The sequence below is a fragment of the Macrobrachium rosenbergii genome, unplaced genomic scaffold (assembly GCF_040412425.1).
Source record: "Macrobrachium rosenbergii isolate ZJJX-2024 unplaced genomic scaffold, ASM4041242v1 13908, whole genome shotgun sequence".
Classification (NCBI taxonomy): domain Eukaryota; kingdom Metazoa; phylum Arthropoda; class Malacostraca; order Decapoda; family Palaemonidae; genus Macrobrachium; species Macrobrachium rosenbergii.
In genome coordinates, this window is record NW_027100725.1 from 1816479 (window position 1) to 1841254 (window position 24776).

At 34.6% G+C, this 24776-nt stretch overlaps 1 protein-coding gene across 1 annotated transcript; it reads left to right on the forward strand.

Annotated features, from left to right (window-relative positions):
• The first annotated feature begins 12271 nt into the window (after positions 1–12271).
• LOC136838004 (piggyBac transposable element-derived protein 4-like) lies at positions 12272–13656 on the forward strand. Its single transcript, XM_067102868.1, has 2 exons — positions 12272–12408; positions 12531–13656. The coding sequence occupies exons 1-2, from the start codon at positions 12272–12274 to the stop codon at positions 13654–13656; spliced, it is 1263 nt and encodes a 420-aa protein (XP_066958969.1).
• Positions 13657–24776: the final 11120 nt, after the last annotated feature.

The window sequence follows — 24776 nt, forward strand, 5'->3', positions numbered from 1 at the left end:
AATAAATAAAAATAAATGATGAAATAAAATAAATAAATAAATAAAAATAAATGTGATGGACATAGATAAATAAACAATTGGATAAATGATTAAAGATGTAATGACCAAAGAGATAGCTCCAATGAGAATGGAAGGAATAAATGAATAAATAAAAAAAATAAATAAATAAAATAAATAAATAAAAATAAATAAAAGTTAATTAATTAAAAATAAATAAATAAATAAAAATAAGTAATTAAATAGAAATAAATAAATAAATAAAAATAAATAAATAAAAAATAAATAAATAAATAAAAATAAATATAAAAAAATAAATAAATAAAATACATAAATAGAAATAAAGAAATTAAATAATAAAAAATGAATAAATAAATAAAATAAAATTAATAATTATATAAATATAAAAATATATAAAAAATAAAAAATAAATACAAAAACCAAATAAATACAAATAAAAATGAAATTAAATAACTAAATAAAAAATAAATGAAAATCAATATATAAATAAATAAAAATAAATAAATAAAAAATTAATAAAATTAAAATTAATAAATAAATAAATAAATAAAAAAATAAATAAAAATAAATTAATTAAATAAATAAAAAATAAATATATAAATAAAAAAATAAAAAGTAAATAAATAAAAAATAAATAAATAAAAATAAATAAATAAGTTAAAATAAATAAATAAAAATAAATACAAAATAAATAAATATAAATAAATAAATAAAAATAGAAATAAATAAAAAATAAATAAAAATAAATAAATAAATAAAAATAAATAAAAATAAAATTAAAATTAAAATAAATAAATAAATAAAAATAAATGATAATAAATTAATTAATAAATAAATAAATAAATAAGAAAATAAATAAAAATAAATAAACAGATAAAAAAATAAATATAAATAAATGAATAAATAAATTAAATAAAATAAATAAATAAATAAAAAATAAATAAATAAATATAAATAAAATAAATTAAAATAAATAAAGTAATAAATAAATTAAATAAATTAATAAATAAAATAAATAAATAAATAAATTAATAAAAATAAATTAAATAAAAATTGATAAATAAGAGTAAATAAAAATAAATAAATAAATAAAGAAATAAATAAACAAATAAACAAATAAATAAACGAATAAAAAATTAAATAAATAAATAAATAAAAAAGATGTAACAAAATAAATTTTAAAAATAAATAAAAATAAATAAATAAAAAAACTAAAAATATAAATAAATAAATAAAATAAATAAATAAAAATAAATAAATAAATAAAAATAAATAAAAAATAAAAGAAATAAACAAATAAATAAATAAATAAGATTAGATAGATGAGATCAGAGACGTAGGAGTGGAGTAGATAGATGAGTGAAGATAGATGGGTTAAGATGGGTAGGTGGAGTAAAGAGATGGTGGAGATAGAGATGAAGATAGATGATTGAGTAAAGAACGGATGAGTAAGATGGAAGTGAGAGATAGATGGAAGTAGGGATAAAGAGGTTAGATAGATGGAGTAGTGGGATAATTGAGAGTGGAGTGGGTAGAATTGGAGATGGAGTTGTTGGTAGTGGATCGGAGTAGATGAAGAGATGAAATTAGGGTTAAGATGAGTTGGAGAAAGTAAGGCGAGAGGATTGATAGATAGATGGGCTGAGTAAGAAGATGGGTGATGGTGGACAGAGAATGAAAGATGATTGCTGGAAGTAAGAGACGTATGGAGTAGATAGATGGTGAGACAAAGAGATAAAAAGGTTCAATGGAGTGAGGAGAGTAAAGATGGAGATAGATGAAGATGGTAGATGGGTAAAGTGGAATAAGATGTGTAATGAGATGGAAGTAAAGAGATAGATGGAGCCAGATGAGAGATGGAGTAGATAAGGTGCATGATAGATAGATGGAGTAGATAGAGGATGGAAGTGAAGATGAGTGAGAGATGAGGAAGATCATTAGATAGAAGATAGACGTAATAGATGAATGATTGATAAAGGGTAGATGGGCTATCAAAGAACAGATGGAAGTGGCGTAGATGAGTAAGAGAGTAAATTGATCAGATTGAAAGATGTAGGGTTGATTGAGATCAAAGATGAGAGGGATGAGTAGATGACAGTAGATAGATGAAATTGAGAATGAAATGAATAAATAAACAAATAAAAAATAAATAAAAAAAATAAATAAATAAAAATAAATAAATAAATAAATAAATAAAATAAATAAATAAATAAAAATAAATAAATAAGTAAACAAATAAAAATAAATAGATAAATAAAGTAAATGATAAATAAATAAAAATAAATAAATAAATAAATAAATAAATAAATAAAAAATGTATAAATAAAATAAATAAAAAAAATAAATAAATGAATATATATAAAAAATAAATAAAATAAATAAATAAAAAATAAATAAATAAATAAAAATAAATAAATAAAAATAAATAAATAAATAATAAATAAAAAAATAAAATAAAATAAATAAAGAAGAATAAATAAATAAAAATAAATAAATAAAAATAAATGAATGAATAAAAAAAATAAAAAAATAAATAAAAATAAATAAAAATAAATAAATAAATATATAAATATATAAATAAATAAAATAAATTAATGAATAAAAATAAATAAATAAAAGTAAACAAACAAAAAATAAATAGATAAATAAAAATAAATGATAAATAAATAAAAATAAATGATAAATAAATAAAAATAATTAAGTAAATAAATGAATAAAAATAAATAAATAAAAAATATGTAAATAAAAATAAATAAAATAAAAAATAATTAAATAAAATATAAATAAAATAAATAAAATAAAAGAAATAAAATAAATGAAAATAAAAATAAAAATAAATAAATAAAAATATAAAAATAAGTAAAAATAAATAAATACAAATAAAATAAAAAATATAAATAAATAAATAAATAAAATAAAAATTAATTATAAATATATAAATAAATAAATAAAAATAATTAAATAAATAAATAAATAAAAATAAGTAGATAAAAAAATAAATAAATAAATAAAAAATAAATTAATAAATAAATAAATAAAACAAAAATAACAAATAAATAAATAAAAATAAAAATGAAAATATATAAATAGATAAATAAATAAAAATTAATAAATACAAAATTTAAGTAAATAAAAATAATAAGTAAACAATAATATATAAATAAAAATAAGTAAATAAATATAAATAAATAAAAATAAATAAATAAAAATAAGTAAATAATTAAAAATAAATAAATAAAAAATAAATAAATAAAAATAAATAAATAAAATAAATAGTTAAAAATAAATAAATAAATAAAATAAATAAATAAATAAATATAAATAAATAAATAAAATAAATAAAAATAAATAAAAATAAATAAAAATAAATACAAATAAGTAAATAAAAAATAATGAAATAAAAAATAAAATAAATAAATAATATAAATAAATAAAGTAAACAGTTGAATAAATAAAAATGCGTAAATAAATAACAATAAGTAAATAAAAATAAATAAATAAATAAAAATAAAAAAATATAATAGAAAATAAAAATAAATAAATAAATAAAAATAAATAAATAAAAATAAATAAATGACTAGTATTATTTAAATATTGTTTATCTTTTCTTTCCAACTTCAGAATCTTGTATTATCGTTTTCTTTCTTATTTATTTTAGTACAAAAAAAGTACTTTGCCTTTTTCATAATCATGGCTTTCAAGCATCTTTTTCACAATCCTTGGTTTCAACTCCTGAAAAAATAAAAGATCTCAAGCAGCCAACTTTAAATAACGTTAATAATTATTTTAATACCTGTAAATACTTTGTGTGTAGCATTTGAGACCATTTCAAAGTGTTCAACTCTTCTGAATTAGTTAACAAAGTTAACAGTAATAGTAAGAAATCTTACCGAGCAGTATCTGCCTGACCATCAGGAAACCAGTTCTCTGACTAAAGGAAAATGGATAAACTCAACCTTCGTTAGAAACTTGCCAATTGATGTGGCAGTCACAGAGAAATTACTAATGAACTCTTTTTACTTGAAGGACTTTTATTGCTGTGAAATAATGAAGTGCTAAGTACCACCAGTTTCACCAAAGTGCAATGGAGAGACGAGGGCATGATTCTCCAGGGGAGTGTGTTTTCGGAGGAACCTTATAATGGATTGTGTAGCAGCATGGAAGAGAGGCCAAGACGGTTGTTTCGCCCACCATCAGTCTTTGTCCACCACATACTGCAAGTTACTTCAGAGGATTCAACTTCGTGGATTTATGCTCCGAGCAAGCAGGCGCTTGATAACTGAGGTAGGTCTCGGTAAATGTTGGCACACTTTTGGTTAAAGTTATTGAATGAATAATTTTAGCGCTGAGTCATTAATCCGTAAAAATAAAACCCCAACCAGAGAAAGATTTACTCTTGCTAATATTTTTACCTTTGCCATTTATCATATCTTTTGAGATCTTTTTATTGAATCTTATTCTGAATTTTTAAGTCACTTGCCTGAGCAATAAGTTACATATACAATTTTCTGATAGACGTATTATTATATCTTTTTTATAGGCTGTGCGCAGTGGCATCATGGTAATGGTATTGCTCGATGCATCTTATAAACTTTTCACTGGTTATAAACGATTCCAGTGTGTGGAGAGTTGGGTAACTAATTGCCAGAGTTACCTAGATATGGAGCAACATCAAGTGTACGTTAATATTAATCTATATTCTGCATAATATTATGCTTTAAATTTCCTGTATGTTTCAATAATAAATTCAATATTCACTTTGATGTTGGTTTCTCACCATTTTTTATAACCTTCATATAATTTTTTTACGAATAATATATATATATATATATATATATATATATATATTATATATATATATATATATATATATATGTATATATATATATATATATATATATATATATATATATATATATATATATATATATATATATATATATATATATATATTTCTCCCGGCGACGAGAAAGGATGCGATGATGATTTTCACTAAATGTTGAATTTATTTCTTTTTTTAAATATTGATGTTTTCATGTAATAAAACTTTCAAGAAAATTTCATAGCCTCTGCTGCAAGAAGAATCATTGTCGCCTGTATGTATCTTCGTGTTTTCCTGCAGACGTTTTAGAATTCTTCCGCTCATGCGTATAAGCATATCACTCAGTAGGTGCACTGACACACAGGACTAGTGGCCATCTCAGGGATCCTCCCAGGAAGACCGTCTTGATCTTCAGAGACAGCATGAGCAAAGAAGGCGAAGTTTATGGATTAAAATGAACTGGATGACAAGTGAATCGACTAAAAGAGATTTTCAAGAGGAAAAATTACATCACGAGAATGGCAGATAGCTTTGATCTGTAATTGTTTACTGCTGAAAATATGGTCATGCGGAGCAGTATGAAGGTTCCCGCCTTCTGCGATTATTCCGGCACCTCTACAGTCGTATTGTCACTCACGGACGCAAGCTCTTCATTCCGAAATAAGGAAGGAAATAATCAAGAAGAGAAGGAAGACAGTGGAACGGAGGAACTGAAGAATTTATACGAAATAAAGGTAGGGAGCAGGAGGTGTTTCTAAGCTGATTGAGAGAAGTTTTGGATGCCCAAAATCCCGCAGCGATAGTTCTTCGCTCGAAATGAAGAGAAGGAACAAAAAGAGAGGACATCGGCGTGGAGGTATACTGAAGAAGTGCTGACGAAAAGTATTAGATAACCTGGTGTTAGAAACTGCTTCAAAGATTATGGATTCACAATTACTTTTCGGAGAAGCAAGGAAGAATCGAAGGGATGATCAATATCGTCAGTAAGGGAATCTCATAGGATTTATAGAAGACGACTCCTTAAAGCAAAGAAGCTGTTTATGTGCAGAAAAAGAACTCCAAGTAATGGTTTATCGCGATGTTGAAATGATCTAAAACCTTCGTTTTCCGCCCAGAAGACATTTTGAATCCTTCAGTCTCCGGCTCCTGGAAGGACGAGAGAAATGCCATTCGCGGATGCGCCGAACTTCAAAGTCTCCAAGAACAATCTCCGAGATGCTTCAAATCGTCTGGAATCCTTCGGAGACAGAAAGTGTCAGATTTGAAAAGCAGGGTAAGAGAAAGCAAAGAGTATTGGTGAGGGGAAGGGTCGACCAGAGGCCCTTCCTTCCTCCAAGGAAGCAGCCTATGGTCTGACCTTTCCCATGGAAAGGGCCCAAGCCCGCAAGTTGGCCCCAAAAGCCTACAAAGGCTTGCCAGTCTTTTGAGGCAGCCTTGAAGGGAAGGTCCGACAGAGAGGCTGCTTCCCCTCTGAGGAGAGGCAGGTATCCTGTCAGGCTGGGGAAGCAGGCCTGGAGAGGGCCCAAGAACTTCAGGATGAGGCCCAAAGAAGTCCTCTAGGCTAGCCCAGTCTGCAGGGGGCAGCCTTGAAGGGAAGAGGTCTGACAGAGGCTGCTTCCTCGAGAGGAAGGCAGGTATCCTGCCAGGCTGAAACAATTTCCTGGAGGGCCCAAGAACTTCAAGGATGAGACCCAAAGTCCTCCAAGGATGGCCAGTCTCTTGAGGGCAGCCTTGGAAGGGAAGGGTCCGACCAAGCTGCTTCCTCGGAGGAAGGCGGGTATCCTGCCAGGCTGGGAAGCAGGCCTGGAAGGAAGAACCCAGAACTCAGGATGAGGCCCAAAGTCCTCAAAGGATGGCCAGTCTCTTGAGGGCAGCCTTGAAGGGAAGGGTCTGACCCAGAGGCTGCTTCCTCGGAGGAAGGCAGGTATCCTACCAGGCTGGGGAAGCAGGCCTGGAGAGGGCCCAAGAACTTCAAGGATGAGGCCCAAAGTCCTCCAAGGATGACAAGTCTCTTGAGGGCAGCCTTGAAGGGAAGGGTCTGACCCAGAGGCTGCTTCCTCGGAGGAAGGCAGGTATCCTACCAGGCTGGGGAGAAGCAGGCCTGGAAGCCCAGAACTTCAGGATGAGGCCCAAAGTCCTCAGGATGACCAGTCTCTTGAGGGCAGCCTTGAAGGGAGGGAGTCCGACAGGGCTGCTTCCTCGGAGGAAGGCAGGTATCGCCAGGCTGGGGAAGCAGGCCTGGAAGAGGGCCCCCAAGAACTTCAGGATGAGACCCAAAGTCCTCAGGATATGGCCAGTCTCTTGAGGGCAGCCTTGAAGGGAAGGATCTGACCCAGAGGCTGCTTCCTCGGAGGAAGGCAGGTATCCTGCCAGGCTGGGGAAGCAGGCCTGGAGAGGGCCCAAGAACTTCAAGGATGAGGCCCAAAGTCCTCAAAGGATGGCCAGTCTCTTGAGGGCAGCCTTGAAGGGAAGGGTCTGACCCAGAGGCTGCTTCCTCGGAGGAAGGCAGGTATCCTGTCAGGCTGGAGAAGCAGGCCTGGAGAGGGCCCAAGACCTTCAAGGATGAGGCCCAAAACCTCCAAGGCTTGTCAGTCACTTGAGGGGAAGGGTCCGACCCAAAGGCTGCTTCCTTGGAGGAAAACAGGTATCCTGCCAGGCTGGGGAAGCGGGCCTGGAGAGGGCCCAAGAACTGAGGATGAGACCGTCCTCAGGATGGCCCGTGCGAGGTGGCCTTGAGAGGGAAGGATCTGACCCAGAGGCTGCCTCCTCGGAGGAAGGCAGGTATCCTGCCAGGCTGGGGAAGCAGGCCTGGAGAGGGCCCAAGAACTTCAAGGATGAGACCCAAAGTCCTCCAAGGATGGCCAGTCTTTTGCAGGGCAACCTTGAAGGGAAGGGTCTGACCCCAGAAGGCTACTCCTCGGAGGAAGGCAGGTATCCTGCCAGGCTGGAAGCAGGCTGAGAGGGCCAGAACTTCGAGATGAGACCCAAAGTCCTCCAGGATGGCCAGTCTTTTGAGGGGCAGCCTTGAAGGGAAGGGTCTGACCCAGAGCTGCCTCCTCCGGAGGAAGGCAGGTATCCTGCCAGGCTGGGGAAGCAGGCCTGGAGAGGGCCCAGAACTTCAAGGATGAGACCCAAAGTCCTCCAGGATGGCCAGTCTCTTGAGGGCAGCGGAAGGGAAGGGTCCAGAAACCAGAGGCTGCCTCTCGGAGGCAGGTATCCTGCCAGGCTGGGAAAGCGGGCCTGGAGGCCCAGAACTTCAAGGATGAGACCCAGAAGTCCTCCAAGGATGGCCAGTCTTTGAGGGCAGCCTTGAAGGGAAGGGTCCGACCCAGAGGCTGCCTCCTCGGAGGAAGGCAGGTATCCTGTCAGGCTGGGGAAGCGGGCCTGGAGAGGGCCCAAGAACTTCAAGGATGAGACCCAAAGTCCTCCAAGGATGGCCAGTCTTTTGAGGGCAGCCTTGAAGGAAGAGGTCTGACCCAGAGGCTGCTTCCTCGGAGAAACGGGTATCCTGCCAGGCTGGGGGAAGCAGGCCTGGAGAGGGCCAAGAACTTCAAGGATGAGACCAAAAGTCCTCAAGGATGGCCAGTCTCTTGAGGCAGCCTTGAAGGAAGAAGTCCGACCAGAGGCTGCTTCCTCGGAGGAAGGCAGGTATCCTGTCAGGCTGGGAAGCGGGCCTGGAGAGGGCCCAAGAACTTCAAGGATGAGGCCCAAAGTCCTCCAAGGATGGCCAGTCTCTTGAGGGCAACCTTGAAGGGAAGGGTCCGACCCAGAGGCTGCTTCCTCGGAGGAAGGCAGGTATCCTGTCAGGCTGGGGAAGCGGGCCTGGAGAGGGCCCCAAGAACTCAAGGATGAAACTAAAAGTCCTCAGGATGGCCCAGTCTCTTGAGGCAGCCTTGAAGGAAGATTCCGACCCAGAGGCTGCTTCCTCGGAGGAAGGCGAGTATCCTGCCAGGCTGGGAGCGGGCCTGGAAGGGCCCAAGAACTTCAAGGATGAGACCCAAAGTCCTCCAAGGATGGCCAGTCTCTTGAGGGCAGCCTTGAAGGGAAGGGTCCGGCACAGAGGCTGCTTCCTCAAAGGAAGGCAGGTATCCTGCCAGGCTGGGGAAGCAGGCCTGGAGAGGGCCCAAGAACTTCAAGGATGAGACCCAAAGTCCTCCAAGGATGGCCAGTCTCTTGAGGGCAGCCTTGAGGAAGGAGTCCGACAGAGGCTGTTCCTCGGAGAGGCGGGTATCCTGCCAGGCTGGGGGAAGCGGGCACAGAAGAGGCAGAACCTCAAGGATGAAACCCAAGTCCTCCAAGACTGGCCAGTCTCTTAACCTATCTGGTGCAAGTTGGGTCGGGTAGACCCACCCTACGGGACACACCATTTTAGATATTTATTTAATAATCATTTTAGTTGATTCTATGATTGCAAAATATGAAATTGTGGTATTTCTAAATTTCATTAGTTTTGTATGTCATATTAAATAGTTTCCCAGAATAAAACAGAAATAACATCATGTCGGACAGAAACAATAAAAACAGAGCGGGAAATTAATTATTTGAAAAGAAATGTGTTACACTTCTGCCAGACGTATGACTGAACTACAATATTGCACCAAGGAAATGGCAGAACCTATACCATAAAATCATGATACAAAACTTTCATTTGTGTCTACAAGAGTTTTCAAAACCTTTTTTTTAACAAGAATATGAAAATGAACAGACTGTTTGATCAAAAAGCGGGCTCAATCAGATTATCGAAGACTAAACGCTCAATAGTATGAAATCATTAGAACCACAAAATGAAAAATTGAATGATGATGTAAAAAAAAATATAAATTTACTTTTAAAATATCAAAATGCAGATAAAAAAGAAACTGTAAGTGCTGATTGAGATAAGGTTAATTTATTCGTGTATGTTGCTATAAGTGCTTTCTTTTGTTGAAGCCCATCACTCTTCGGGTAGATGAACTATGAGATCAAAGATTACCCACTATAGGTCTACTAGTCACCAAGCTACGGACTACCTGATCTAGTGTTGTAGTACATATAATCACTAAATAACAACATTGATTGCCTATAAGGCTATCTGTAGGCACTAGGAACTCTACTGAAGTTTAGTGTCAGAAACAATGTATAAATGAACAGTGTACCTGACCTAAGCCCCATTGTACCGCAACAGTGTGAAAAAGTAGGCCTATGCTGTGCTTTCCTGGCGCAGAATATTTAGTATTCAGAACTGTATTCTGAAACTCAGTCCCGCGAAACTCATTAGGAAAGCTTATTCAACACAAGAAAATATCAATGAAACATTAATAAATAACAATGTGTGTAGTCATAGAGTAAATTTTAGTAATTAGCGTGACAGCAGGTGCAATCTTTTTGTCTTTGCTATTCAAACAAAATTCATCCAACTTCCATTAGTCCTGAAAAGAGGTCTGCTGTAGGTCTGTATATATATATATATATATATATATATATATATATATATATATATATATATATATATATATATATATATATATATATATATATATATATATATATATATGTGTGTGTGTGTGTGTGTGTGTGTGTGTGTGTGTGTTTGTTTCAAGAATATTAATGACTAAAGAGCAGACTAGGCCTAGGCTGTGTGAAGACAGTAATATCAATAGTGTCAGACGTATTTCCCTTTCATGACTGTAAATGATAATATGTATATATGTATATATATATATATATATATATATATATATATATATATATATATATATATATATATATATATATATATATATATATATATATATATATATATATATATATATATATATATATATATAAAGCAGATAGACCTAGTGCATGACCTCTTTTCAGGACTAAATGTAAGTTCGAAGAATTTTGTGAGGGAGACAATGCTCGCCTAGCTACCGATGTTTGAAGAGCAAAGACAGAAGATTGCACTTGCTGTCATTCCTTCCAATATCTCAGATTTTGTGGGTGTCGTGTTTTACACTCCTACGCGCCAACATATTGATTGTATCTTGTAAATCCATGTCTGATTTGTGACACTGCAAAAGAAAGGCGAGTCAGTGGCGACAATAGCATAGGTATAGTACAATTCTGCCCATAATGGAGATGAAGCCGCGTAGAAAAACATGAATAAACAATCTGGATAACCAAGGAAAACAACATACATAAACGCCAAGTGGCCCAGTTAGAGCCTGGTTTTTCCCATGGGTTGTTGGTTGGCCTCCCGGCCCGCCCAGACTTAGTGGGTAACTGGTTGTCATGAATGGGGACAGAAAAACACACACACACACACACACACACACACACACACACACACACACATATATATATATATATATATATATATATATATATATATATATATATATATATATATATATATATATATATATATATATATATATATATATATATATATATATATATATATATAGTCTTAGTAATATCCCCAAAATATATTTGCATATATGAGGTCTTTTTATTCCCCAAAATATATTTGCATTTTTATTCATAATATAATCTTCATTGATGTGACAGCAAAATCCTTATGGAAGTTTATATACTTTAGTATGCAGTATAGGCCTATGTTATTGCATATTAATAATGGATTCACTTCGTATTTAGTAAATCTGAAATAGGAAAGGCTCGGTAGAAAACTGAATAATTTATGAAAATTTAAAGCTGTTAAATATGAAAAATCTTTATCAGCGTCAAGCATTATTATAGATGTATACACTTTCCAGGATAAGAATTTTCAAAAAATCACCAATAACTTGTAAATCTGCGCAAAAAAAGTAATCAAATTTTACCAAATTGTCACAGTGCACTTTATTTAGACGAATAGGAACAAAAAAGTAATTTGGTAGTTGGTTTTGAGTAGATATTGTGTCATGCGTACCCTAAAGTTTGTGCTGCCTGAAATAGGTATACCGGAACGAAAGAAGAATAACCCAACACCCACAGCATGCTGTCTGCCCCTCTTTCTCCACACCTTTACATATATACTGTATATATATATATATATATATATATATATATATATATATATATATATATATATATATATATATATATATATATATATATATATATATATATATATATATATATATATATATATATATATATTGTGTGTGTGTGTGTGTGTAAAATATGTTATATGCAGTCTTGCTTGTGTTTGCCGACGTGTGGTCATGTGCCTATGTGCTACTGTGGTGATTGTTCATACTGAAACTTCCAACGGAGGTCAGCAATAGGACGGAAATAAGATGAGTGAATGAAGCGATTTCAAAATGTAGATAGAATTTCCTTTAATTGATAGTCAACTATCGTAATTTTTTCTTTTTCAATAGGTGCTGGTAACCGCATTAGCTCTAGGCTCAAAAAAATAATAGGAAGGTAGGCTAATAAAGATGTCAAAGATATTTTCTGAACATGGACAGCCTGTGTTTGAGGAATCAGATGAGGGAGGAGTACTTATCAGAGGTAATAGGGAAAGAACAAGAGCAAAATCTGGCTGGGTGGATAGATAACATCAACCAAAATGCCGGATACGAAAGTGAGGAGCTACAGTAGACGAATATGAAGATAATGCGGCTGAAGTAGATGAATGGATGCCGAGCAGAGCAGACACAGAAAGCTGTTAATTAACAAATCAGAGAAATGTAAATTCTTTGGACAAATGTTTTGACAGAGGAAGCTTTGATAAGTGCACTCTGCCAGCTGAAACAAAAGAATATACTGCTGTAGTGGAAAAACCCAAACACAAAGTAGATGATGGCAAGAAAATAACCTGGATAAATAAGCGCCCTCCAAGTAATGAGAATGAACAAACAGGAAACATTCCAACAACCGGAGGTGTTGTAGGAGGAGAAGCAAAAGAGGCTGACACACCTTTGAAGGCATGGGCATTGTTTGTGTCTAATAACATAATTGATACAATTGTACTAAACACAAATGAAAAAATCCGGCAAAGGCTGGGCCAGTTGGAATTAAATGAGGAAGAAATGAGTAAAGGAAGTCATATCAGATTAATTGACTCAGTAGAAATGAAAAGCTTTTTCGGTCTGTTATATGCGAGAGGTTTGCTCGGACTAAATACCCATGATTATCATATACTGTTTCATGAATCATTTGGACATCCAATATTTGGTGCGGTGATGTCTGCTAAAAGATTTGCTTTCATCCATGCCAATATTTCTTTTGATGACCTAAAAACAAGACACCGCAGATGGGTACACGACAGGTTTGCAGCAGCAAGAGATGTTTTTGAATGCTTCAATAGAAACTGTAGTTCAGTGGTGCAGCCTGATGACTTCCTAACAATTGATGAAACATTGTATGGTTGCAGAACACAAATAGGTTTCCGTCAGTACAACAGGAGTAAGCCTGTTAGGTATGGCCTTTTGTATAAGTCTATCAATGCTGTGAGATATCCCTTCACTTTCAGCACTGTTGTATATTCCGGCAAACCCATCGAGGGATCCGGGCCATTTTACGTAACAGGCACCCTAGCTACTGTGAAGGCCCTTATAAACCAACTGAAAAGTAGTATAGACCTGAGAGGACGAACTATAAGTTTAGACAGACTATATACCAGCATAGAACTGTTCGAGTGGCTCCTGTCACAGAGTATTAATGCCTTAGGCACGATCGATGCGGGTAGAAAAGGTATACCTTTAGAGATAAAGAATATTGCTGGAAAGCAAGATAAACTTTACGAGGTGTACTGGGAAAAAAAGGAAGGAAAACTTTGCTTGAACTCCTTCATCAATCACACAAAGAGTAAAGCTTTGCCCAAGGAACGTTTTATTGCTTAGCACGATATCACCCCTGTTGGCCATTACCAAAGACGATAGCCAAAAGAAGCCTGCAATCTACAAACTCTACGACTTTACTAAGGGAGGTACAGACATTATTGACCAAAGGACGCAATTTTACACTGTGAACACAAAATCCCGAAGATGGACAGTAAACGCCTTCTCTTTTATTCCCAGACAGTGTTCTCAATGAATACCAGCACTGACCCTCGACGCCTAAATTCTTTTACATTTGGGTGGGATTTAGTTCAATCTCTTTGTACTCCTCAAATAGAGAAAAGGCAGTCAGTCAAGAATTTGCACAGCAGTATTGTGGCGAAGATGAACATTATACTTGGGAATCCGAAACCAGTTTCAGTGCTAGTAAGTAATGAACTTCATGCATACACGTCAGAAAAACGAAAACGATGCGCACCATGCCTCGAGTCCGTATATGGTAGTGGGTTTTCGGTGTCAGTTGGTAAACTCTCCAAGATCAAACATCAGTGTCAGCTATGCCAGAGTGCAACCTGCCCACAGCATACTGTTCATGTCTGTTGCAACTGTTACAAGTTGCATATGTCATAATGATACAACACACCCTGTATATTTTCATTTGGGTGATAGTGATATGTATGTTTTATTTTTTGTTGTTCTTCATAAGCCAAATGTTAATATTCTTCTTGAAATAACTGGTAGGCTACTAATTGTTAACAAAATCAAATATTAATCGTAATTCTTTTGCTTGGCCCGGTACTGTGCACTGTTAACAAAGACTAAAGGTCTGCAATGGTTTTTTTTTAATATGCAAGGAATTTTGTTTATTTTTGTCTCCTGAAGACATAATATTATTACTGATGTTATTACTGTCTTTATTATTGTCACTTGCTATTCTCATCTTAGACAAACACTAAATGTCTGCAAATTTAGTTGTTCTTTTCGTCTTCATATACTACAGATGGGATGTAATTACTATTATTATTGCTGTTGTTGTTGGTAATATTAATAATAATGATTATTTATTATTAGTATTATGATGATGATATTTGCGTCCTTATATGTAAAGGAAAATAATGTTTTGTGTGTGAAGTTTACATTTTTTGACAGTAAAATTTTATTTTGAAATAAGTTTTCTCATCTTTTTTCCCCCTTGATATTTCAGTAACATAATTTATGTAATCTTAATCAGTACTCATTATATAAAAAAACATGTTTTTTTTTACTGGAGATGGAGGGCTTTGAACAAAATTCAGTGATTGGATAATGTCATATTTTTTCTACTATACCGGCTGTACCTCAGTATAAAACGATTATATTGCAAGTATGAACAGTACGAACGTCTATTTGAAATTCACTAATATGATGCGATAAAACACTGTACTCACTATATTTGTTCATATGGGGAAATAAAAAGTAAAAACGCATATAAACGTGATGAATAGGAGAGGTAATATTTAATTCAACATAAAAAAAAATCTTGTTCAAAAAATAGTTATGCTGTGTTCTTTGGCCCTAGCATTGTCAGAAACACCAATGTCCTCTTGTACCAAGTGGAATAAATAACTCTGAAAGCACTAAAACCAGGATGTAACTAACGACAGCACCAGCATTTACAGGTTATATTTACAGGTTATATAATGGTTATTCACAATATAACTAAAAACCATATGAATAATGTCTTCTCATACTGATATATATATATATATATATATATATATATATATATATATATATATATATATATATATATATATATATATGTGTGTGTGTGTGTGTGTGTGTATATATACATATATATATATACATATATATATATATACATACATACATGTGTGTATGTATTTATTCACCATTTAGTTTTGGCATGAACAGAAACTGCTGGAGAGTAAAATAGCTATAGTCAATTCCATTCCATGCGTGGCCTCACCAACACAGGTTTTAGTTAGATGTGGGGTACGCATAGCTATCTCGTGTTCGGCTGCAATCAATGTTTCCGATATCTTAGGCTTACTGTGATAAAGATGCAAACTACTTCTTCAGTAATATTATATCCGAATGCTTATATTTACAAAGAACCTTCACTTTCGATAATAGAACAATACAAGCACACGAAAGACGAGCTTGTATGATGTATCAAATAGTCTACGCAGATCAAACAAATAAACGATGGTCTTTCAGTAACCCATTTGTCTCACTGTTGGTAGCTAGAAAGACATCTGGCTGTGTGAGTGCGAGGAAAAGGTATTTTAATTATTTCTCGCATGCAAATTACGTGAGTAGAGGCAGTATTCGAAATGGCATGGAATATTGTTGTCTATGAGGCATGAAGCTGTCTAGGGAAGGTAAAAGGAACAACCACTGCAACACTGGATGGAAGGCGATGCATGACCATAGTATTCCAGTTTTCTATTCAGAATACTTTGCATATTTACATAACTTTTTATTGGACTTACAAATCTTTATAATAGCCCAATAACTGGGCAATTTCAGTAGTGTTTGGCCAAGTAACTTATCGAGCAAAAGTTTGAAATCTTATTGAGGTCCCGTCACCATTTTATATATTGATGACATTAATAGAATATATATATATATATTTCGATATAATAGAACAATATAATATATATATATATATATATATATATATATATATATATATATATATATGTTATATATATATCAAATAGTCTACGAAAGATCAAACAAATAAACGATAGTCTTTCATATGGAAGTAACTCTCTCCCTCCTTTGTCTCACTGTATTGGTAGCTAGAAAGATCCTCAAAATGGATACTCTGTGAAACACAATCTTTCCGAGATTTATTATCAAACAAACCCAACAAAAATGAATTAACAAAGAAAAGATTAAAATGCATAATAAATATTATCAAGTCAAAAATAGTCTAATTCAAGATTTAGTCTTACTCTGGCTAAAAAGCCTTTACAATCAAAACTCCCACACATTCCATCATAGAATATTGTTGTTGTCTTAAATCAAGGCATGCAAAGATTGCAGTGTCTATAACCACAGCAAATCTGTTTGAAAAATTAAACAAACCACTGCAACACTGGATGAAAGTCTAAAAGGCGATGTCAAATCAGAACCAATAAAATAGAATATTCCAGTTTTCATATTCAGAATACTTTGCATATTTACATAACAGTTTTTTATTGGACTTACTTAGTTTAATCAACCAGACCTAACTTTTATAATTAGCCCAGTAATTTGGGCAAGTAGTGTTTCAGCGCCAAGTATTTTATCGAGCAAAAGTTTGAAATCTTACTGAGGTCCCGTCACCATTTATATATTATCATATTATATATATATATATATATATATATATATATATATATATATATATATATATATATATATATATATATATATATATATATATATATATATATATATATATATATATATATATATATATATATATATATATATATATATATATATATATATATATATATATATATATATATATATATATATAACATAAAAGGCTAGCCTAGGCTTTTTTTTTAAAGTAAGGCACTGGAAAGACTCTTAGATAGAATGAATAATAGTTACAATAAGAAAGTTTTTTTGACTACTTTGAAATGAAAATGTTCCTAAAAGAAGGACAGTAAAATTAAATATCTAGTATAGGTCTATCGTTCGTTTGTCAATGCTCCGAGTTCTAGTGTTAGCATATTTCAAGGTTGTTTTTCCAGTTTGCTATCATAATAAAGTTATTCTTATGTTGATGTAATGAAATCTACATGGAGCAAAGTTTGAATGATAACGAAATTTTTTTATCTGAACAGTTTGTGGACATTCGTCTACCTGTAGCGTGGGCTATATCAGGGAGAAATAAAAACAATTTTGAAAGCTCCATCCTTCGTTTGCGTTTGATACGAGTAGACTGATAACAACTGTCAAGCTCATCTTTCTTGTGCTTGTAAGGGTATATTATTGATACAAATCAGCTTGTTTATAAAGTGTGAAGGTTCTTGTATATATAAACATTGAAGTGTTCCTCAAGAAATAGTCTGAGCTAAACATGCGCAGTGTGACTGATGATGAGCTGTGGCAGACGATAGCATATTCGTTTCCCAAGCATTTCCACTGTGATCGTTAGTGGAATGGAATATAGAATTTAGGCCAAAGACCAACCACTGTGACCAAAGAGGTCATTCAGTACTGAAAGGGAAATTGAGAGTAGAAAGGCTTGAAAGGTATAACAGGAGGAAAACCTCGTAACTGCACTATGATTGTTGGTGCCGAGTCAACCAGCGCCGTCAGTTTCAAAGGAAGTTCATGCAGTACGACCTTTGGGCAACTTTCAAAGTCATTATATTAACACTCGGTTACCACTCATTATGTATCGATAGTGAATCTATGGTTTGCATCGTGGTATCTGAAAAATCTGAACACTTGCACCAGATAGGGTTAAGCCCCATGCAATGTGTCTTGCTAACGCGCTGGACACTCAACGACGCGCAGATAACGCCTACGTGGTATATCAGAGCTGAATCAGGTTGGTCTGTGAGCTTTAAATTAATAAATTTATTGTCATAACTAATCACACGAGTCCCAGATCGCCACTTTTCTTAGGTAATTCAGACAGACTTTTTGTTATGAGCTGGTGTCTTCTATACTTCTTGTCATTAATCCCAGGCCAATTTTGTTTCAGCTTGTCCATACGAACGGTGGATACATCCACACAAGTATTATTATTATTATTATTATTATTATTATTATTATTATTATTATTATTATTATTATTATTATTATTATTATTATTAATGGGACGCACTGGGTTCCCGTGTTTTCTTAATTATTTAATTGAAAGAGGAGAAGTTACTTTTGATGCCTCACTAACTCAGAGTTAGACTTTTCTCCTTTTCTCTGTCTTCTGCACACCCAGTGGCCAACAATTTCAAAAAAATATAATAAGCATGACTGAAGATATCTATATATCTATCTATCTATCTATCTATCTATCTATCTATCTATATATATATATATATATATATATATATATATATATATATATATATATATATATATATATATATATATATATATATATACATTAATTAGAAAATAACGCAATATATTTGTTTTGACTAAATAATTCCTTTCTGCTACCTTGCTAAATTAACTAAAACAAGACGATTTTATTCCTGTAATAATCACTTCCTCCAAAAACAATAATATCTAAAAGAAAATAATACTGTATAAGCACGAATGATATTTGAAAAAAAAGTAACTGAAAGTCTTATACACGATAATACCTCATTGAAAGTAAAAAAAAAAAAACTATTGTTGGCATTGCCACTTGTTTATGTGGCCATTCCTTACATGGGCAGAGCAAATTACAAAATTAAGTTTGCCAGACAACCACAAACTTAGATTCCCTCTTTGCCCACAGAGGTCACATCACGGCCAAGAAAATGCCATCATTTGTGACAGCACACACACACACACACACACACACACACAAGAGAGAGAGAGAGAGAGAGAGAGAGAGAGAGAGAGAGAGAGAGAGAGAGAGAGAGAGAGAGGGACTCTATATCAGCTGAGAGCAAGAGGTGGGTCTAGCTTAGCTGACAAAGTAGGTTGGGATGGGATCAGCTGAGAGAGAGAGAGAGAGAGAGAGAGAGAGAGAGAGAGAGAGAGAGAGAGAGAGAGAGAGAGAGAGAGAGAGAGAGAGAGAGAGAGAGAGAGAGAGAGAGAGAGCACTAAAGTCTAGTTCAACTGAGGGCAACAGAGCCAGATATTTCATCTAAACCAGATAGATATGGAGACTTATAATATTATATATATATATATATATATATATATATATATATATATATATATATATATATATATATATATATATATATATATATATATATATATATATATATATATATATATATATATATATATATATATATATATATATATATATATATATATATATATATATATATATATATATATATATACATTAAAAAAACAACGTAAGGAAATAAATGTAACAATTCCTTGTTTGGAGGAAATTAAACATTCAGTATATATAAGGAAATGTGTTTCATTTTAAATTTACTGTGCATATTCAGTCATAGTGTGATGAAGCAAAAGAGGTGCTACAAAGTGGAAGTAGGACGGTCGCACAGTTGCAAAATCACTGCAGTCAGCAGATAGTTCAATTGCTTCAGCTGTTTTGGCTCGATGAACACACAATATTGACGCTGATATGTGAGGCAACCGACCGAGTTGGTATGCAAGTACGTAAGTTCGTGCTTTAGAAAAATGGAGATTATGTCTAATTGTGCCCAAAAGTTAGGTCTGATTGATTATTAACTAAGCGAGAGCGATATCGTCCAGACGTGGCTTTGTGTGTTCCAATTTCTTAGAAACCGGCAGTTAAGGTAAATCCAGACTTCTCTTTTTTTTCTGTGTGGACTGTGAACTCGTGAATTTACCATATCCAATACACTTATGAATTTGTGGGGAGAATTGGACATAGTCATTTATGTCACTTTAATATTCTATTTTATTGTGTTCTGATTTGACATTGGTTAACCATGCATTTTAGATTTTCATTATTATGTCATATACTTGTGTACTGTATTTGTGGGAGATTACGGTTTGTTTCATTTTCGACAGATGTCTGTGGGGGTGCTGTGGTGATAGAGAAAGAACACTGCAATCTTTGCAGTTAGTGGTTGTTTCAATGTGGTTGACTTTAAGACTAGACGTATAATGTCTAAGATGGAATGTGTGGGAGTTTTGAGTGAAAAAGGCTTTTAGCCAGAGTAAGGTTAAATCTTGAATTAGACTGTTTTGACTTGATAATTCATTTACTATGCATTTTAATCTTTTCTTTGTTAATTCATTATTTGTTTGGTTTGTTTGATAATAAATCTATTTATGTAGGAAAGATTGTGTTTCCTTAGAGTATCCATTTTGAGGATGGTGTTGAAGAGAGAGAGAGAGATGTGCGGGTTGAGTGCGAGAGCGAGAGAGGGGAGAGAGGGTTGCGAGTTACCACGCTTCTGAGATAGACCGCAAAACACGTTACGTAGCATTTCTAAAGAAATGTTGAATCTGTAGGTGTAACAGATTTTATTGGTGGCAGCGGTGGTCGTTAATTTTTATTGATGGCAGCGGTGTGCGAAAGTTTTATTGGTGGAAGCGGTTAAAAGTTTAAATGATAGCAGCGATGTTTGGGGTTAAGATAGCGAAAGAGAGATAGGAATTAAATAGGCTAATCGATAACACTGAGCCTGGGGCACTCGCTGATAGCAGGCTAGCAGCAAGCTGAGAGCAGTGTTGAGATCTTGTGCGATGGGACAACTACATGAGAGAATTACGCGTTGATACAGTGAGTTTTTTTTTCTATTTAAGTATTCGGGAGTGGTGAATTGTGAAAATAGGTCTGAGTGATATGTAGAGTAGTTTGGGGTTAAGAAAACACCCAGGTAAGTGTGAATAGTGGCGACTGGGAATTAATTAAGTGAAATGGTGAGCTTGCAATAATGAAGCAAAGTTAACGCCTCCCATTCTCGCTAGTTGCGCAGGGCTCCGTTTTCTGTTTAGCAGTCACGAGTCATAAGGCAAGTTCTTCCATTTTCTTTTTTGGATTGTTCTCTTTCGTCCCTCTTATTTGGTTTTATTTCATGTTATTACGCTCGGGGCGTGTGATCACTTACAAAATGCCTGACTCAGACGCAAGTACGTCACAATCAATTGTGTGTCATAGGTTGACGAACTTCAATGCAGGCATTACAAATTTTAAAGGCTTAGTTGATGGAAAGTTGACTCAGAATGTTGAAACATTCATTGAATCAGTAAATAATTATCTGAATTCTAAGAAAATTGCGGATGGTGCCGAAGCTTTAACAGAAGCAAAAGCTTTCTTAGACTTAGACAAAGGGGATATTGGAGAACGTGCACGCAGTTTCGGGTTCAGAAAGTGTAAATCTTGGAAAGACCTTCAGGAATTTTTACGTGCATCTTATGGCGGGATCGACCGAGAATGCGTTGTTCGGAATTTGCGAGCGCTTATCAGAACTAGGAAAGGTAATGATTCATTAATCACGTACAGTGCTCGCTTATTTGATGCAGTAGGTGAGATAAAGAAATCTATGAAAAACTCTCCATGGGTAAATGGAAATAATATCTCCTTAGATAATTTTGAAAAATTGTTACACTTCGCCTGCCTTTTGACGACGGTTCCGGATGTGGTTGTAGATGGTTTCGATAAAAGAATTGATCAGAATACAGATGAATCCTTTTTGTTTGCTCAGATTAATAAAAATCTATCAAAATGTCCGACGCTGGACAGTAGTTTTGTGAAGGGAGGTGATAAAATTTCAGCAGCGGTTTCGAAACCACAGAATACTAGTACTTCACATCTAGGAAATGATGCAGGAGTGAAGTCATGTGCGCGGGTGGAATCGAAGAAAACCTCAGAGAGATCAGTCACAACGATTCGTTGTTTTAACTGCGATAAGGTGGGACATAGTAAGTCGAATTGCAGAGTGAGATATTGTTCAGCTTGCAAATCTTCAGACCATGGATGGAAATTTTGCCCAGCCACAAAGAATAAAGATTATTCAGGGAAAGCACGGGGTGGCTTTACTAGATATGACAGAAGAATTCCTCATGATGCAAGTTCTAGGTACACAAATGAACATCAGAATTTTCACAGGATAAGTTCGAAGACGGACACAGGATAATGAGCAATCAGGTCTTAGAGTCACCAGAACATAGGCCGATTGTACGTGGTTTTTCTAATGGCATTGAAATTTCTATCTTCATTGATTCTGGCAGCTCAGTTAACCTGATAGACGCTGATTTTTTCCACTCGAAGTTTCCAGAGTGTAAATTAGTCCCTACTAATGAGACAGTGTGTGATGTACAGGCGAGAAGATTGAATATCTTAGGTTCGTCATCTCTTACGCTTTGTATCGGTGAAAAGACGATAGTAGAACCATTTTTGGTCATAGAAGGAATAGCCTTAGGCGAAATGGTTTTGCTAGGACACCCTTCTTGTATGCGACATAATATCAACATTCTTACTGGAATTAAGGGGATTACAATAGGTGGGCCAGGTTGTTTCGTTCCATATAGAAACATGGAAAAAGGTTGTGGGAAACCCAAAGCGCAGACTGTGACATGTGTAACACATTCATTAGAGAATGAAGACATTCCGCAAAAGTTTTTCAAAGGATTTCTGTTAGAGGATATTGAATTGCACCCGCGAGTTCCTACATTGATTAAAGTGTCGATGAAAGAGAAGAATTTGCCTTCTCAAGTATGCGTTGTTGAAGGAACCGAGAAATTCAAAGACGTTGTAAGTACGGTATCAGTAAATGAAGTTTCAGTCGCAGGCGTAACTGCAGTAGAATTGGTAAGCTATCAAGATTCAGTGAAAAAATATCACAAGGGTACTTATGTAATTGATTTTGAAGAGTTTAAGGAAGAACATAAGATAGTGAGTTTTTGTGGAGACGGTAATATGTTTCCCAACGAGGAGCTACAATTCAGAAGTCAAGTCCTTCACGAACATTTGGCTAAGGCTGATTATTCCGAGTATACAGATAAAGTAGAGAAAGTGTTGAAAGAATATTTAGATATTATTGCTTTGAAGGGAGATAAGCTAGGGGTTACAGATGTTTTAGAACATTCAATCTGCCTAGAGAAAGGTACAAATCCCATATATATTCCAGCGTATCGAATCCCTTTTAAGATTAGAGAAGAAGTAGAAAAAGAAGTTCAGAAGTGGGAGTCGGAAGGTATCATAAGGCCCAGTTCCTCGCCTTTTAATTTTCCTTTACTAGTGGTCCCAAAGAAAGACGGTAGCATCAGAGTATGTGTAGACTTTCGTAAATTGAACGAAAAGACATGCCCAGATAGATACCCTGTAGCCTGTTTGCCTGATCTGTTTGTTGAAATCGGTGGCAAGAATATATATTCGTCTATAGATCTCATGCAGGGATTTTTGCAAGTTCCGCTTAGCGAGAATAGTCGTAAATTTACAGCATTTTCTATACCAAAGGGGCATTATGAGTTTAATAGGATGCCTTTCGGATTACAAGGGTCCCCAATAACATTTACTAGGCTGGTTAACACAGTACTTCACGGTTTATTAGGAAAGTCGGTATTTGTGTACATGGATGACATTCTCATATGCACAGATACAATCGAAGAACATCTAAAGGTGTTAAAAGAAGTCCTCAAGCGATTACGGTTCGCTGGGTTAAAGGTCAAATTGGCTAAATGTGAGTTTCTGAAGAAAGAAATTGTCTATCTAGGTCATGTTATCTCTAAAGAAGGAGTCAGAGTTAATGATGACAAAGTTAAGGCTATCGTGAGTTTTCCAGTTCCTAAAACCAGGAAGCAGATTCGTTCATTCCTAAGTATGTCGGGTTTCTTCGCCGTTTTGTGCGGAATTTTTCTACAATAGAGTCTCCATTGACAGATCTATTAGCAGAAGACGTTAAATTTGTTTGGGGTGACAGTCAGCAATTAGCTTTCAAGAAGCTTAAGAATGCTTTAGTGAACCCACCTGTTTTGAAGTTTCCAGATTTTAGTCAACCGTTCACCTTGGTGACTGACGCGAGTCAGGAAGGTATAGGTGCGTGTTTGATGCAGAAATTTGAGGGAAAATTACATCCAATTGCTTTTTATAGCAGAAAGTTCAAAACGTGTGGTAGTAACGAAAGGCTGATGTCAGTTGTGGACAAGGAGGCCTTCGCAGTCGTCTCTAGCCTTGTTCATTTCAAGATGTTGTTGATGGGAAATAAAGTTGAGATTTTTACAGATCATCAACCGTTACTAGAGCTTTTCAATAAGCCAAATTTATCGCCCAAGAGAGCACGTTGGTTTTTGACATTGAGAGATTTTGATGCAAGCCTCAAATACATTGAAGACAAGCATAATGTGGTTGCAGATGCATTGAGCAGGTATTTTCCGGTTGAGGATGATGGAGTACATACCGAATCCTGTGCGGAAGATGAGAGTGGACATTTGGTGTCTCATGTCTCGGATACTAGTAGTTCTGAGATATCTCATGTGGGGGACAAAGACGTTCCTATGGTGCATACTTCGGAGAGAAATAGTGTGTCGGCAGTCTTGGAAGAGATTGTTATTCGTGATGT